The sequence below is a fragment of the Anopheles arabiensis genome, chromosome 2, assembly GCF_016920715.1.
Source record: "Anopheles arabiensis isolate DONGOLA chromosome 2, AaraD3, whole genome shotgun sequence".
NCBI classification, from domain to species: domain Eukaryota; kingdom Metazoa; phylum Arthropoda; class Insecta; order Diptera; family Culicidae; genus Anopheles; species Anopheles arabiensis.
In genome coordinates this window covers 87,571,113-87,589,128 of record NC_053517.1, presented here as the reverse complement: position 1 = coordinate 87,589,128, position 18,016 = coordinate 87,571,113, and the positions used below count along the sequence as shown (strand labels likewise).

At 43.7% G+C, this 18,016-nt stretch overlaps 2 protein-coding genes across 2 annotated transcripts; one reads left to right on the top strand and one right to left on the bottom strand.

Moving 5' to 3' along the window:
* Window positions 1-6,465: 6,465 nt before the first annotated feature.
* LOC120894623 lies at window positions 6,466-7,310 on the top strand. Its single transcript, XM_040297337.1, has one exon. The coding sequence runs from the start codon at window positions 6,762-6,764 to the stop codon at window positions 7,308-7,310; it is 549 nt and encodes a 182-aa protein (XP_040153271.1). The 5' UTR covers window positions 6,466-6,761.
* A 1,337-nt stretch (window positions 7,311-8,647) lies between these two features.
* On the bottom strand, window positions 8,648-9,776 carry LOC120893401 (MIT domain-containing protein 1). The gene is made up of 3 exons (XM_040295250.1): window positions 9,530-9,776; window positions 8,993-9,431; window positions 8,648-8,907 (listed from the first exon to the last, which is right to left on the bottom strand). Exons 1-3 carry the CDS (start codon window positions 9,657-9,659, stop codon window positions 8,751-8,753), a joined length of 726 nt encoding a protein of 241 aa, XP_040151184.1. The 5' UTR covers window positions 9,660-9,776; the 3' UTR covers window positions 8,648-8,750.
* Window positions 9,777-18,016: the final 8,240 nt, after the last annotated feature.

The following is an 18,016-nucleotide window of genomic DNA, read 5'->3' as shown; positions in this document are numbered from 1 at the left end:
ATCGAAGGATCTGACCTCGCCGCTTCATTCGGCAATAACGACCACTGCAGTTAACCCATTGGCCGGCATGCCGGAGCCACAGCATCCATTTAAGCACCGCGTTTCTTTTTGCCTCGGTCCCAACAGCCAGCGAATGGCTCACCGGCGAATGGCTTTTGGCAGTGGAAAATTGTCCTCTCGTCCTCCTTGGAACGGCTGAGCGAGTTGTTTGGTCTGTTGATGATGATGTTGTTTTTTTAACGCCAGCGTAGCGCATGGTTTATGACATCGAAATTAAAACGCACCTAACCGAACGGACCAGGGGTTTTCGGAGGGAGGGCTACTGGTGTAGCTGCTGCATCTACATGGCGCATCTTGGTGACCTGCAACTAAACTCCCTGCTTGAATGACTTCCATGCCGGAGCGAGTGTCTTGCTCGTAAGCAAGTCAGTCGGTGGCGTCTTTGCTGCAAAAAAGGGGAGGGGTGCGGTTCTGCATGCACCGGGAGCAAACATTATGCATTATGTGTGTCTGTGCTTTTGTATGTGCCAAAGTCTAGCGGTAACCGTACTTGGGGTGCATAATTTTACCATAAAAACAAAGGTACTGCAGCGAAGGAACGTCGAAGGACCTCTTGTTTTTTTGTGCTGCCGTTTGTGGCTCTTCCACGGTGTACCCGCGTGTGTTTTTTTGGTGTTGCTCCCTCTCCTTGCTAGCATGTTACTGGCGAGAAAGATAAAGCAGCATTTATTTCCACTCGAATTCCGCTGTTGCGAATGTCTGTCAGCATCATTAGTCACCTGGTTTCGCCTAATGGTTTGTCGTTACTTGGTAGGTGACGGTACGTAGTTTTTGGGGCGGTACCGTTTTGGGGCCAAAAATTTCGAACCAAACCTCGTAAGAGTGTAGTTGGCGTAAGAGAGTAGAGCAAAAAAAAAAAAAACAGACAAATGGCTGTACGGGTACCGGGAAGTGCACTTCAGCCGGTACATGCCTGGGTCGTATGTGGAGCCATTCCAGCGAAGGAAATTGATCGACTCCGCAGTGCCATTCGTCTGACGCGTGGCGAGTTTTCTTCCCGAAGGAGAATAGGCCAGAGCGCTACTGTGTCAACAAGGTTGACGATAGTTTCCTTTTTTTTCCTCCTTTCTCGGTGCCCTTTGCTCGGTGGCTCAGTGTGCAATAGGTAAGGAAATATGCATGCTGCATGTAGTTCGGATGGCGGGAAGTAGGAAAAAACGCCTGTTTCTCGATTGCCAAATTCGTACACGTTTCGACCAGTTGTGCAAAAAGGTGATGCATGTGTATTGTTGCATATACAAGGAAAGTAGAACACAACTACACGTGACGACAGGAGAGTATTGCAGTGTTTTATGAATACCTTTGAGAAAATGTAGGTTTTTCGTTGCGAAATGTTTAATTGAGGTCATTTGAATCAAAACAGCAAAAAGAATTAAGAACATATGATCTGATTTGTGAGATGCTTTGATACCAATCTCTACTCAGATATATAGTGGAGAAGCGAGTATCTGTTTTATGACCACAGTTCAGCGAATAATGGTTTTCATTTTGATGGAAATAAGGACATAAGAGCTAATAGATCACACCTTCAACTGTTCATTTTAGAATTTCATTGTTTGAAATACCAGCTTTTCGCAATAAGTAATAAATAGCACATGGAACCACCTACTAAAATGTCTCTCCATGTCCTTCCGCTAGCCAAGATTCTTCCATATTTCCAATCGGTAAGAGTGCTTCTCCCTAGCCACGTCTCACAGTGCTATGTGTCGATTACAATCAAATTCACAAAAGACTATTATGTCGAAGACATTTGTTATCCCAAACCAACGAACTACGTCCGCTGGCAAACATCCTTTCACCTGTGGCTAGAAGAATAGAGAACGCAGTCCTCCCAGGAAGACGAACATAACCCCAAACCTGGTTTTGGGTACGAAAATAAAATCATTCATCCAGACACCGGGAGCTTGTTTGTCCGTGGTTTCTTAGCACTACCAACCACTGCCAGCCCAACTGCCCAAGCTACAGAGATGGACTCTTGAGGTTTTTGTTCAATAGAAGTTCTGGATAATTCCACTTTCGGGCCACATGGATACCATGATGCCATGTGCCAAGATTTTAAACCGCAGACCTAGCATGATCAAAAACCTACCCTCTCCTGGAGACTGTTGGAATTGAATGTGTGTGTGTTGTCAGGAGCTGATGATAGTTTAGCAGGAACACAATATCTCACCCCGATGCATACCATTGCCGAAACCAATCTGATTTTTCACAGCTCCCGTTGGCCGGGAAATGGTTGTGGAATTTCGACGCCATACATTCAGCAAAGTACGGGGACGACATTTTATGCCTAACACAAGTGCTGATGGTTGACGGCGTTCCAGCGACGCACAGACACACATACACACACAAGCACTGCCTTCAACGGATGGGGAATGGGGGAACGCGCTCTGTGACAAATTGAATACCGAGATCGTATGGCGGGGACAATAAATAACTGGCAAGTATTTTTGGCAAATAGTTTCTCCAGTTCCTCACTGTTTGGGACTGGCAGGTTTTGCTGCTGCTGCGGTTTGTTTACGTAAATATTGCTTGTTGACGTCGGCCACTTCTTTGGGTGCTCCCTGAGCCCGCCGTGCTGTTGCCGTCCGTTTAGCATTCACGTGGTTTTCGGCGCTGTTTGCAATGTGGCGTGCCTTGGAGATGGAAAACATTCTTCCGCGGCCCGCGTGTGTCTCAAGACGGCATAGCTCCCGCGCCTGTGTACTTCCGACCTTTATGGTGGTGGTGATGGGTGAAGAGTAAGGGGTTTTTTTATGTTGGTGCAACTTCCGGTAAGAAATGAGGCCGATTTGTCTGCGGGATAGGTTTTGGCGATCAGTCAAGTCGGTAAAGCGGCAGCGCTGTGGTGTAATTTACGATCGATTTTAGGTCGAACAAATAGCGATTTCCAATAGAAGTCTGTTTATCATGGGTGTTATGGGGGACGATTCAATAATTCGTTGAAATATTCGCTTTGGGTGGAAGATGACTGCCTTTCACTCTTCACTTTCGTTTGAGGTTTTGTGAAACTCATTGTGACAATTTACAGATTTTCAAACGTTATGTTGCTATTAGAACTCCTATGCCATTAGACAACCAACCTGGTATAAACATGTCCTTTGAAACGCGTTTTGAAACATGAAAAATGTAAATTTAGATTAAATGAAAGTGAATTTAAATAATTCTCACCCCAAGCGTCCAAATATTCGGTAATAGCTTACTCTCTGTCGTCGAAATGATTGAGCTTTGTACAATCTACTACAATCTACTCCCATGCGAAACACTGGCCCACACGTTTTTCCACGGGGGAGGTGAGCGAGCTGCCTGCGGAGGACCAGTTTGTTTGGCTTATGGTCGAGTTACGCTCGCAAATATATGCAATCTTATCCTGATTTATGTGCTTTTGTTCGCCAAACTAAACCTTAACGCCCGGTTTACCCTATCTGCAGCGCTATCTGCACCACCATTAACCTTGGCCGCGACGATCTTAACTTACCCGAAACGGCACACACTATTGCCGTCGAGTGGCCATTAATTTTCCGCTCCATAATTGTATTAGAAAATTCGTCTCGGAAATGGTGATGAGCTCTAGGCAGCGGCAGTGTGGCCAATCCGGGGCGTGTAAAAGTGGGTGCCCATTTTGCGCCGGGGTCGCTGATCCGTCTCCCTACTGCCCGGCTGAGAGCGAAAGGATAAGAAGAAAAATAATACACACAGAGAGAGAGAGGGGGTTTGCGTATGCTCATTTCCATAAACAGGCTGTAGTTCAAGTCAAAGTCGCGCAAAAATCACACGGTCGCGTAAAGTAATATCAATTTTCGACCCCTTTTTTCGGTCGATCTGCGCAGATCTGCAGTCGCGTCACCGAACGCTTTCGTTAATTACAATTAGTCTTATTGAAAATTTATGTTCCACAATTCATTTAATGCCACTCGCAAGACGCCTGTGAGGGGAGAAGTAAGTGCCGCTGACGTGCAGCCAAAGGATGAAGGTGTAAGGTTGAGGAAAACCTTAAATTTTCACTCTTTCGCAAAAGTACGATTGTTCGAATTCGCGTTTACTTTACGAGTTGCAAAACAAATGGACGTGAAAATGAAATGATGTTTCCATTTTGCGACGGTAGAAATTCAATGTCTTAGCAACACTGCTGATAAGCATCGTCAAATAATCTCTCCTTTTCTCTGTCGAATGACGCTGGATTAGAAGAAGACGATGCGAGTTTGGACGACGAATTCTTTGAACTCGTGCTCGTCCCGCCTGTTCGCGTTAAGTAACGTTTTTAAATAATTACGGAATCAATTATTGTAATTGAATTAATGATAGAGATTAGAAATACGGCAAACGGCTTAAGATGGCGATGGTAGCGATGATATGAGTTGATGCTTCGGGTTCTCCAGTTTTTCCGACGTGCGCTGGTGAAAAAAAAGACCCAGAACGGAAGAAAGTCGAGAAATTGTCTTTGTTGTCGAGAGTGGGTTCGCTGTCACCGAGGAACAATGCCAATGAAGTCGACGACGATGGCGACGATGGCGACGATAACGATAATAACGATGATCATGATAAATTTAATACCCACCTACCCACCTATCCAGCATCCACGACAGCCATGGTTAACGTTTAAGGGAAACTGTGGCTTAAGCTTACATAAAAATAGCAGAAGGTTGTGAAGAAGTAACTAGCAGTCGTATCATTACCGTTGTTTATACTTCACTGTGTATGACAACACTATTGCTCATTCGCCATTTCTAGCTCTCGGTGGTGGTGGTGGTTTTTTCCCTGCTTTTCAAGTGCTCCATACTGTCTGAACTTATGCTTCCGGATTAGAAGCAAGGAATGAGATTACCGTTTCCTTCGCGGAAGCAACAGGACCGGTGGAGCGGGTGTAAGATAGAAGAAAACGGCTAAGGATGCAATTGTTCTAAAGGGAAGCTCCGACGGCATCCGCTACAGAGAAGAGGGACACGGACAGAGGTGTCAGTGGTGCACAAGTGCATTCTTTTTTGCTGGGACAGCATAGAAGAAAGAAGTGGCAGCGTAAATGTTATTTTACCAGTGTCTTATACTATTTATCATCGGTTGGTGGTGGATCACATTGGCTGGGTAGATGGGGCTGGGAGGAGGACCAAAGGAGACGTGTGTCCGTTCCGTGCTGTTTGGTTCGCAAACCAGTTGTGACCTGCTGTGCAATCCCCTTCGTTGTAATTAATTTTGTATTACAAACAAACTCACAAAGCATGTTACGCTTTCCCAGTCCCGTTTTGGTGGATGGATTGAATGTTTTTGTTTTCTTGTGAAAATAGACATTCTAAGCAGAAAAGTATTCCAGTTGAACATGACATTTGGATATAATTGGTTGTTGAAATAAGCGATTATAGCCCGCTTAAATACATTGACTTACTTTATTGCAAATTTGATAATCATTGTGAATTGAACTCGGAACATAAAATCCATATCTACTTGTTGGTCAATGAAAGAGCTAGGCAGTTAAAATTTGAATTTAATGCAGCTAACAGTGCTAACTGTGAAAAATGTGGCTGTGTTAAAAACATTCAACACAAACTAAAAGAACGTCGAGAGAGAAAGAGGAACTGGGAACTATTCAGTGGAATAGCTCAAGAGCTCAACATTAAATTATTGCCGTTTGATGGATTGATAAAACCATATTTTAGAATAAATTACAATAAGGGAAAAAGAATTAAAACTGAAGAATTGAAATCCACCGGCATACAGATAAACAAGGTTTAAAGCAAATAATAAATTAGGCTAAAAGATAAAGTAGGTTATATTAAAGTAAATGATGGAATAAAAACTGAATTAGTTGATGTTTTGACCAATGAGAGTTCCGTAAAACTCAAAAGACAAAGAATCATAGGACCTTCATGAAACATTGTAAGAGGCCTTTTATTAAGGTTCTTCAAACGTATTGAAACTGAGCAAAAGGTTCCAAAAGGGTTTGAAGAAAATTATAAAATTGTCTAGTGCTTTACAGTGTCTGGAGTTTGTCAATATTTCTGATTACCAGTAACAAGGTGGTTGAGTACAACCTGACTCACCGTAATGGTTCTCGTGTATAGAAATGTATGGAGCATGAAGTTTGTACCTATATATTGATGGGTGTACAACCGTTGCATGTAGCGCTTATCAACTATCGTTCAAAAAACCAGCTGGCACTAGACTGGTCTATAAAAGTGTGATTATTAGCAAGCATCGGTGCTGTTGTTATTATATATATCTTGAATATTTTTGAGAAATCAAATTGGAATAATTAACATTATATCTATAGATGTAATATTTCAATATTTTACGATTATTTAAAAACATTTACGCGTGCAGAAATATAACAATTTCAATACCTTTCCCCACACAGTGTTTACGACCGAACCACCCACAACGACCATCTGGCGATAAGAAAACCTACGCAAAACACCGTACCGTGCGGGTACAATTCGATGCAACAACCTTGCGAATGAAAACATTGCCCTAGCTGCAAACGGTATGCAAGGGTGAAGAGATTAAGCGCCATGCTATCGAACGAATTCGATTCCGCGCGAAGCTAATGCGACAGTCTCTCAACCAACCTGCCCCATACGCCAAGCAAAAACGACCAGATTGCATCGCCGATTCGCTCCTGGGAAATGATACTTCGTTGACGTGGAAGGCGGTAAGACGGTAAGAGAAAACTGTGCCATCGCTATACTGTGGGTGCATTTCGGTGCCGTGAAATGAACGGCGGCTTCTCCAAAATTATGTACCGCATTGCGGCACCCAACGAGTGCGATCGCATCCGGCAGGCACTGCTGGCGTTCTACTTCCCGGAGGAGCTGGTCACGCGATCGTACCTCGACGAGAGCCAACCCCAGATCGGCCCCACGGAAGAGCACATCCAGTATGCACTGTCCTTCGTGCACCAGGGCATGGCAGCGGTAGCGATCGAGCAAGATCATGGCACGATCGTTGGCGTTACGATCGCACGGTGTGTGAAACCGGGCACGGCTGACGAGCTGCTGGCAATGGTACCGGCGGCCGGATCGCGACGCTGGGCCGAAACGTTGCGACTGTTTGCCCATCTCGAGCACACTGGGGACGTTTGTGGACGGTTCCGTTCGCGCCGCTCGTACCACGTGTTCGTGCTGGCGGTGGAGCCTCACTTTAGGCGCCGCGCGATTGGACAGAAGCTGATGGACTTTCAGCTGGCAAGGGGGAAGTCGCTTCGCTTTCGGGTGGTAAGTGCGGACGTTACGGAGGTGTACGCACGGATGTGGATGTCGTGAACCAGCCGCCAGTCCGGCGAGCATCCGTTTGTGGTAACGGGGCCGAATCACATCGTAAGCACGTACGCGCGGTACGTTTAAGGTGGGATTTCCAAGAATTAGTGTTGGAGCAAATTAAAAACTGAAAAAAGTAGTGTAAACGTATAGCAAAACTGGAAAAATTAATAAATGTTAATAATTTTATTAACACATATTGCTTAATATCCAACACTTAGTTGAAACAATAATTGTGTAATTTGCTTAGAAAAATGCATGAAAGACAATAAATTATGTATCACATTGCAAGATTTTAATTAAAATAAATTTATCCAAAACTTCAATATTTAATTAATTGTGAAGTGCCGCAAAAAATACATAAATCATTCACCGTAATAATTATACCTGATAATTAAAATGTTTTTCCCTGCATTCGGATTCTCCTTGAACGTTGTTTACTACCATCTATCTGCCATAAATCATTACGTCTTTTCGACCGGCTGTGCCGAAGTGGCGTGAAGGATACTTACTTCTAGTGCCAAAAATTAAATGTCCAAGGCTGATCGTGCCCGATGGACAAACTTTGAGTGAGTGTTGGGCGATAGTAATTAATGAATTTGTTTTCGTTTGCAGTACTTGTTCGTTCCACTGCTTTGTCCGATAGCGAGGGAAATTTGCTTTCTTTTTTATATAACTGGGAAGAGGATGTTATGAATACTTTTTTTTATTAGTTTAACTAACAACTTTGAGATTTCAAAATATGAGTAAATATAGTTTTAACAACTAAGATAAACCTCTCGTTTGTTAACCTTATTTTGGCAATTAATACAATCCCCGTACAAGAGATATTTTCTCAACGCGGAACTCGTTCGGGAAAGGAAGCACCAACTTTGCCTTGCGCCTCTGCCCTGAGTTTGTTCAATCAACTTTAGTCATTAGTTATGAATTATTACACAAACAATCGCCACTGCAGTGCGGATTGGCACACGGGTTTTTATGGCGGAAGCCGGCACTGCACTGCAAAAAAAGAAGAAGAAAAATACCGTGTGCGTCTCGCCTGTAGCGTGTCGGACGAGACGACAAGCCGGACCGGAGCCAGTGGTGGTGGTGGAAATGGCGAATTAATGAGCCAACCGAAGGACGAAAAATCAACTTCTGCCAAGAGCCATCGATCGAGCGAAGCGGGAGTGAAAGACGGAAGAACGAAACAAATAACAGCAAATCAAGGGAAAAAAGCATTCAGCCCAAAAGAGGGACACTTGAGGAAAGAAATCACTGCAGCATTTAGAGAGATGGCAATTAGTGAAGTGCTCTTGATGGGCATTTCGGACACAGCGAGTACAAACAGCGTGGCAGCAGCGGACGGTTTTGTTGTTAAGTTCAGTGCTTTATTTGTCGTTTGTCGTTTTTTTTTTGCTGTTTTTGCTTATGCGCATCAAACTTCCGATGGCTTTATTGAGAGAGTCATGATTTATTATTCTCCGGACAGTAAAACACGTCCACGTTCGTTTCCCGGCACTCCCGGAAATGGTAGTTGAAGGCGCCGAGACAGTACTTGCTCGGGGACGGTTTGAAGTAGTTCAGGCCGCGACCAATCTTAATGACGTATCCATTGCTAAGTCTGTAAGAAAAGCAGCAAAACGAGGAAATTGTGTAATTTAAAGTCCAAAACACGATCGTTTGAAATTCCTCAAGAGGTAACTCACATCACTTGCCGATCGTGCATGTGTTCCGAGTATTCCACCACAAACTTGACGGCTTGTTTGTGCAAACTTTGCTTCAGCACTTCGAATGCCCGACCCTGTTCGTCGCCATTCTTTGCCTCCTTAACCGTGGCCAGCTGGATGTACTTCAGATTGCGGCAGCTGTTCACGGCCAGCTCGCAAAACATCACCAAATTACAAATCTGGTGGTGCTCCCGCACATACGGCTCCTCGAGCAGTATCTCGTGCACTTCGTCGTTAAAGTATTTGCCAAATATTCGGCCGTAGCTGTACCCGGTGGCACCCTCCACGATGTGTATCCGGTCGCTAATCACACCCTTGCTCTTCCATCGGGTGACCAGTTCCTTCACCTGTTCCGCCCGGTTCATATACTCCACGATTTTGGTCTGATAGTGCTGCTTCCGCTTTGGGTCCGTTTCGGCTGTAATGGTGTAGGTACGCGAGCGGTAGCTCGGACGTGGGTGTCAGGATGATTCATACTGCAAATATTTACGGCCTAGTGTGTTGGTAATGCGTCACCTTTGGATTCCTTTAGCAGCGATTCGATGCCATCCTCGTACAGCTTGAGCGCTTCCAGCTTGCGCCCAACCACATCGTATTCGATGGCCCGCGTAAGCAGCGTAACGGCCATCATCGTCGGTGTGGCCATCTTGATTCGTGGGGAAAATTATTCACTTTTATCACGTAAAATAATCGCGCAACCGATGCATCACAAACCGCACGAGATGGCTACGAGTTGCGTTGCAAACTGTTGTGTATGTAAACAAACGCACAGCTGATCGGTTTGACGCGAGCAATCGGGCCAGATGTCAAAACTGGTCGACAAATAGTCGAGCAGTTGTGGCGCAAACACGAAAATTTAAATTTCGTGCTGCCCATTCGTTGGTGGTTGGTATGTGAAGCACGTGCTTTTGGGATGGCAAGTTGGCGCATGCGCGTCAGAGGTTCTTTTCGTAAGGATGTTGTGTTGTTTGATTATTTGTGAAGGAAAAGTGCATAACTTGTTATGGCTATTGCTAGTGGACACATAATTGTTGATTGTATGATAGCAACAATTGGTTGAGCATTATGGAAGCATGGATGGAGTTGCGTATTTCCCATCGTATGGAATTGGCAATGTTTCACTTTTCTCAAAGAAGAAATTATTTTAACGTTCCTATAGGCAAACCGCACAACCCTTTATTGCTCTATAACAGTAAAGATGCGTTTAAATCATCGAACAACGTAAACGATTTGATAGTAGGCATAATCTTACCTGACGGGAGGAGTATAGTAGCATAAATTGAGATCTTTGCTTACCCTTCCCTAAGCCAGATAAGGAAAAGGACATCGAGTTCCACGAAAAGTGCATTATCCTTTCCAATAAAAGCGGAAAAAGTGGAATCACAAACAACCTTTCCATCAAGCTTCAGCTGTAAGGCGTATCGGGGCATGTCGACGAATCCTAGCCGGTAACGAATCTAGCCTTGCTCTTCTTCCACTTGCTCCTCCTCGTGTAGGACGGTGATTAAGGACGGGAAGAGAGAGAGAGGCACAGTGGGGAAGTGAGTGGGGAAATAAAAAATGACTTATTTTTAAGACCCCCAGACACGGAAACGGTAAAATGGGTTCCGGGAAACTTTTTTGCTTCTCATTTGTTTGCGTCCGATTGGCCTTTTCCGTCCCACCGTCCCAAGTGTCCCAGTGTTCCTGCGCTGTTCCTGCCACACGGAAGGATGTGCCGTGTTTTTGGGGGCAGACCGGTCGGATTTTATTACTGTTTTGCGTACCCTTCAACGGTGTTTGAAGCTTGTTTTTTTATTCGGTGTGTTTGCAGGCCATCTTGCCACCGAACCCTGATCTCCGGTCGGTGGTGGAATGTACGTGCTACCGTCTTCCTGTATGACAAAGGAACCGATATCGGAAAACTCCATCCTCCTCCTTCTCCTCCTCCTTGACCATGCTATTGATACCCTGGTACTGGACACGTGGTTGGGGGAAGATATTGAGTAATATCTTTTTTATTCAATAAGTTTTTGTGAGCGAGGTGTCTGTGTGTGTTTGATTCGTGTCGGAACTGACCGCTTCGGTATGCGGGAAAAAGGAAATGGTAATTTTTGGCCGGTGATAATAAAGAGGATTCAATTTCTCATGGGCGGGGTGTGAAGGAGCCAGTTTTTTTGTTGCTGTTGTTGCTTCTATTTGTTTGTTGTGCGAGACCATTACACAGTGTGAAGCGTAAGTCCGCAATAGGCCGGGTTTTGCGATGCCCTGGAAAAGATGCAAACCGGCGTCGGGAAGGAGTGAGTAGAGAGTTTGGGCTAAGAAATCGTACCCGGTGGCTCAGTGGACGGCTGGATGGCAGGATGATTAATTTACACTTGAAAGAAAATCCTTTTCCCGAACAATACCGCTACGGTCCATTTGATGGAAAGGTTCCGATAAAGTGGCCACGGTGTTGGTGGGTTGTTGTTTTTTCCCTCTCTCTCTCTCTCGCTCGCTTCAATGCTTCATATGTCTTCCTTTGCGCAAGCATTTTAGAGCATCCCACACAGCCCACTGGAAATGCCCACTAATGTTTTGTATTTTTGGGAGGAGGTAGCCGGCGGTCCAGATCCGGTTTTGTGCGCTCTAGGCCTTCGAATTGGTGATAAATTGATTTTGACGAACTCTGGCACTGGACGATTCATTTTGCAGCTGTAAATTGAGTTGTGAGCAGTGCGGTGTTGTTCGGTGCTGCTCTAAGGGTTCTGTTGTGTCCACCTTGCGGTTACGTCAGTGCATCTGGAACGGTGTTCGCGTAGGTTAGCAGTATACGCACGAAATTTTGTTCCCCTCAAACTACCCGGTTCTATTGACAACGAGCCGAAGGCGGACGTCTTAGGGCAGGTAATGAATGTTTGCTACGGTCATGCATGGACAATGGGCTATCACTTGGTGGGTCAGAGCGAATGGTAGCGAACGATCGGGCATGATTGGCACATCGTTTTGGGGGTAATATATGAATATAAGAGCGGTGTGTGGGTTGATACGCGGATTGAAGATGGTTTGGGTTTGGGTTGGATTAGAACGCGCGCCCTGGTGGGATGGGAAAGAAACGATCCATCACGTTGGTGATGGATTGCTCACTTGGAAGATGCTTTGGCTTCGTAATGTGGAAGAGAATGTAAGGAATTGAGCGTTCCTTCTGATGTCTATGTTGCCAAATACTTTTCGATGTAATGAAAAAAAGTTTGAATGGCAATTGAAATTGAGTTGCAAAAGTTTGAAAAATTGACAGAAATTATCGTTTATTGCAGGCTCTTGGAGTGCTTTTGACTACAATAGGATCATTGATACATTTTAAACGATTCATGTAATAAACATTTAGCTCATTGTTGTTTATTCATACATTATGGTTAAATTAAATTAAAACGCATTATACAGTGGGAAAAGCATTAAAAATTTCCAATTATTAGGATACTGCACAGTTATGAACAGTACTGCACAGTTTATGTCGTCAAGTATCGCTCAATATGTCGTGAAGCAAACCATAAAATTAAACGATACCTATCAAACAAATGATCAAACCCTTAGTCCTCTCCAATTTCCAACGATATCACCTAACCACTAAAACCATCACCCTATCATCCAGTATTGGGAGTTTGTTTTATGTGAGTTTGCTAAATGTCCCCTAGCATCTAAACGACTGGACCACTTCTGGAACTAGCAACTGTACGGGGTGAAAGGTTTTTCTTGAAAGTTTCATTCCACAGGAATGTGGAAAATGTGTATGACCACCGAGTCCTGGGACTGGAGCCTGAGCCGATGTATTTATTATATCGCATCCCTCTTCCTCACTTTCCTTCTGTCTCTCTCTGTCTCTCGGTGTACTCTCAAGACTCGGTGACATAAAGAAACGGACAGCCCTTCGGTCAAGGCCTAAGCAATTTGTACCCGACATTGGTAGGCGTCTGGAGAGAGGGACAAGTCGGAAGATAAACAAGGTCATTCCTTCAAATTCACTTCCAGATTATTAATTAAGTTGTTATCAAAACATCGACGGCATCCATCCTCGGGACAACATTATGGGTTGCCTCTTCATCCGACATCGGTCACACATACACACACCACTAATGGGTATATTGCTCGGTATGCCGTACGGCCGTAGTGCCAGACTACAACAACGACGACGACGGCAACAAAGTACGACAACAAGCTTATAATTTATTGCTAATACTACCGAAGGCTTTAATATCCCGAGGAATGCCACTGGCCACTAATTAAATTAAACAAATTCCATCCTTTTTCTCTTGTGGTTGTGGTGCGGGTATGAAGGGTAGAGACATCTTGACGATGCTGCTGCTGCGGCTGGGATGAAGTAAGCCTTGGAGGGACACAACACAGAAAAGGAGCAACGATGTGGCGACAAAAACCGGCGGCGATGCGTAACCGCGTCGTGCGTTAAATCGTAATCCGTTGTCGGGATGTACGAGTGGCCATTTTTCTCCCCCCCCCGCCCATGTGTGTCCTCTTACGGTCTCCCTTGTGCTTCAGTCTCATTTGCCGTCTGCCGGGTCGATTAACCGATCCAACAGCATTATCCGTGACAATCCCTTCGTGGGGATGATATGGTCTCCGTTCGTCTTCGTCCGTTTTCGGGACGTGATGGCTGGTCGTTGGATGGCTGCCACCGATCCGGATATCCGTTACGGGGCCGTTAGAATGCTCGCCGGTTGAAGTAGGGTATGGTAAAGAGGTTTCTGGAGAAGGACGCGTGTGTAGATAACATCTAGTGCGTATCCTATCGCGTTCGCGTCGTGTGGAATCGCCTCAACGGCCCTGTGCCGGCCGAGACACATTGGCAGGGAGGGACAATATTTCGTGGATTTACCGCCATTCCCTTCCGCGTAAGCTTGTCTTGTCCCGCCAGAGCAGTTTGCAAGCAGATTCTGCACGGTTGTGTTTAGCGGCACGGGTGCCGTTTGCGGAATAGCTCCAGCTAACAGCACGAGCGGGATGGCTTCTCGAACGCACCGAAGTTGTAGGACATTTGTCGTAGATTGTCCGCCTGCTTATATTACTTTTTGCTCATGCCCATGTACACGAGATCCTCAGCGTGGTGGATTGAAATAAGTGTGTATGCGTACGGAAGTGCGTCGCGGCATATCTCAGCGATCTTCGTCGAGAGTGGGCCGGAAATGGGGAGGTAGGAAATGGGACCGCAGCAATCGAGCGTGATGTGATTTTGTGGCATGTAGCGAAAGTGGATCAGTCGGTTGCCGTTGTATCTTTTAATTGTGCATCGATCGGGCGGCTGTAGGTTATTGTTGGAAGTGATTACTGGGACATTTGTTGAACCTAAATCACTCGGGCATCAGTTAGGGTTCGCTCGTATGTGAAGTTAAATGAAATGAAACATATTATTTTGTTTGACGAAATGGAATAAACTGAAATTACCTGAATAAACTGAAACTGTTACTGAAATTAACAATTGAAACTCCAAAATAGTGTTAGTAATTGGTCCTTGTCTTCTTGTTTGGCTTTACAAAATTTGCGTTGAGCGTCAAGGCTTGCCTGTGTCACTAATGGGCTATTCTATTTTGTGACTCATTGATTACCAGTAGGGCAGATACCTATAGTGGTGGTAGTACCAATAGTGGTGGTATTGCACTAAAAGGCGGTTCGTACGACAAATTACAAGTAATTAAGTTATTTACGCTAGTGTGAAATGTTCTTTAGCCTTTTACAAAGGGTTTAAAAGATAAATGGGGCCATTCCGTTACTTAGTGACCGAAAAATCCATTATTTTGTGAAATGTGTCAACATTTTTCCAAAATCCTTAGGATTTCATAACGAAACTCATTTTTCTGTTAACGTTCTAAATGACCACATAACCACGCAATTACTAGTTTTTCAACATAACTGTTATGAAATGCTATTGTTTTACTAAAATTATTTGCCTTCTGACCATATTTATGCATTTTTAAGTGTTTTTTACCATAGTGCCATTATAGGTACACAAAACAGGCATGTTCCTATAGTGGTTATAGTTATAAAATCAATAAAAACAGGTCGTTTTAGATTTTTGCGAGGATATTTTTGACATGTCGTACTGTTTTCACCAAAATAAGCAACAAAAATGAGTTTTATGTAGCTAATTTACCAAAAACAGGCCAAAATTCGCTTATATGGCTGAATGAAAAATTGACTTCAAATCAAGCACACTCTTCCGGGTGTAGGTTGACGACAGGTGTGATGCAGTACTTTAGTCAATAGCTTCATGGATCAAATTTATACATTTTTTTACGATCAAATTACAAAAGATATTATTATTATGGCAGTAATCCATGCTATTCATACGAAAACAGCTTCAAAACTAAGTTATATTGATATTTTACACTGTTTTGAGGCATCTTTGTTTACCACCACTATAGGAACACAATAAGACGACTATAGGAACCATACCACCATAATAGGTACAACGAAGCAGTCACAAAAATATGTATTTTTTTCCTAAATCTGACGTATTTCATGGTAAAAATGGTTGTGATTGCAAATATAAAACATATTCCAATTGCTATGTGTTAAAATATTCAGAAATTGTACTTCCTGACACTTTAAATCCAACACATCGGTACCACTACAAATTGCACCACTATTGGTACATTTACCCTAGCAGGATGAACAGTCCTGGTCAGTACGTTCCATACCGGGTTTTAACCGATGAAGGGCATGGCAAGTCATGCGAATTGACGACTCTATTATTGTCAATGTGTGGAAACTAACTGTGACTTTAGTATTTTAATAAATGTAGCATTCAAGTAAGTAAGCATTCATATATGGTTAAATGAATCTCTGGTATAAGGAATTATAAATACAAAAAAAATCCAAAGTTCTGGACTCAGAATTTAAATCTGCACCCGTTTTTGTTCCTTTCGATTCGATTGTCAATAAAGCAGCGAATACAACATACAAAATATTTTTTTTTGCATTTTGTTTCAAATTGACGACCATGAGTCTAAAAACGGGAAGACTATTTTTATCTATGACCTAATACTTTTATATGAAACTTTTAAAATAAAAATCCTGAAAATTTCCTTTGTTTATTTTTTTATTTACTGTTTGACCACACTGAGCTTTGGTCGAATGCGCCACATCAACGACGACATGGCTGGGGAAATTGATGAGGCGTGTAGAGCACCGTAGTACCAGCCTTTCTAACCGATCGCTTTTAGTTACGAAACACGATAACCGTCTCTAGATAAGGTAGATCATTAGACAAATAGATTGATTACTCTACGTGTAGTTCGGTTGTCGTACAGAGTTGTGAAAAGTCAGTATCAAACAGATTGTCGTAACTTTTTTCTTCAGTAGTAAGGTACAGCTGAGATACTTCGTCTCGTAGTTAAAGCTAAAGTAACACATTACGGTTGGAACTGAGATGGATTATTCATTACAGAAAAAAAGATACAAAAAAAGTTGAAGTTTGAAATAGTTGGGTACTACATTAAATTGACTTACGGCTCAATTCCAATTCGTAGCTTGAAATGTTTGTTTCAACACATTGTAAAAGTCAGTTCCAGTGAAAAAAAAATCATACTTGAGTGAGAATATGAAAAGTGCCTCATTTTTGCATTTGATTACATAAAATTAGCTAGTATAAGCTGACATTTTATAGTCAATTGAGATATATTTTTTTTGAAATCCCTTATAATCAAAAAGCTTGATTGATAGAGGTTTATGTGCAATGTTACCGTTTCTTCCCAAGATCGGTGTTTGATAAAAGCCCAAAATTATGCAAAATTTCTTCCATTTTTTTCTCTCCCTCAATTCTACTTCCACTCGTTAAACTCGAGGTCCTTCTACTCTACTGTCACCTACACTGACCAAAAGAACTTTGACCCTTCCCTTTTCATTGGTCGACGAAAGCCGATGAATTAAATCCTGCATGTAATTTGCAGCCCTTACCGACTTCGCCAAACACTTGCGCGAACACAGGGACGACAGCATTATCGACGTTGGGCCGAAAAAGGACGTGCCAATCAGGGCCGGCCAATTTATCATCTGCTTGACTAGCCGGTCTCGGTATAGTCGCTACGGTCTTTCGGCATTGTACGGGGACCACCATCATCGATGGCCCTTTCACTCAGTGGTTCGCCCACAACAAACCGCCCGCATTGACAACAAGTACAGTATCAATCAATCAATCTTTTATCAATCCATGCATTATCTTCCTGCCTGAAAGGTGCGATTTACGGGGCAACGAGGAGTTCTCGAGGGCCAGATTTCTTGCGGTTCTGTTGATGGGCCTAACCCGTATGCGGTGATGTACTACCGTGCGCATTTTGTTGGTAGCGCGTAAGAAATTTCCTCCCCAAGAGGACCACTGTGCTGGTGCAGTGATGCTATTTTTTCTTCGCCTACACGCACTCGCATTCACTGCTACTTCTTGTGTGTCGTGCTAAAAGCCTCTCCCAGTGTGCTGTGGGCATTCCTTCCCAGGGGTGGCCTTTCAGTGCGCATAAAATCCTTCTTATGTAACATAATCTGCACCGAAATCTTAATCGAAATGTTTTTCCGTCTCACCGTCGCTTCGTAGAGCAAAGTATGGCTTAAATCTGTTGCCAGCGTTTGCAGGCCTTTCCTTTCCCCGACAGGTTGAATTGTCCCTGTGGAGGCTCACGATTGAAGTATCTCGGGGTTGTCTAGGGGGGATTACTATACTTTCAGCGTTATTATTCAACAGTGTAAAGAGAGTGCGTTACTTCCATAGGGTTTGCATCAGGAATCCATCAATTCGGTGTACCTTGTTTTCGTTGTGGGTTGGAATGCAGGCCGGTGAAAGTTGTCTAAAGATTCCAAATAGTCACTCAAACACTCAAATTCGATCGTTAAATACCTTTTTTTTCGATGAATGCATGTCACTCTCTGTGCGATGGTGCGAGTGTCTGCTTCTTCACAAACCACCAACTAAGCGTGAAGAATTCATCCACACACGCGATTTATCTACCTCACCACTGGGAAAACATTTTCCCTCGAGGCAGT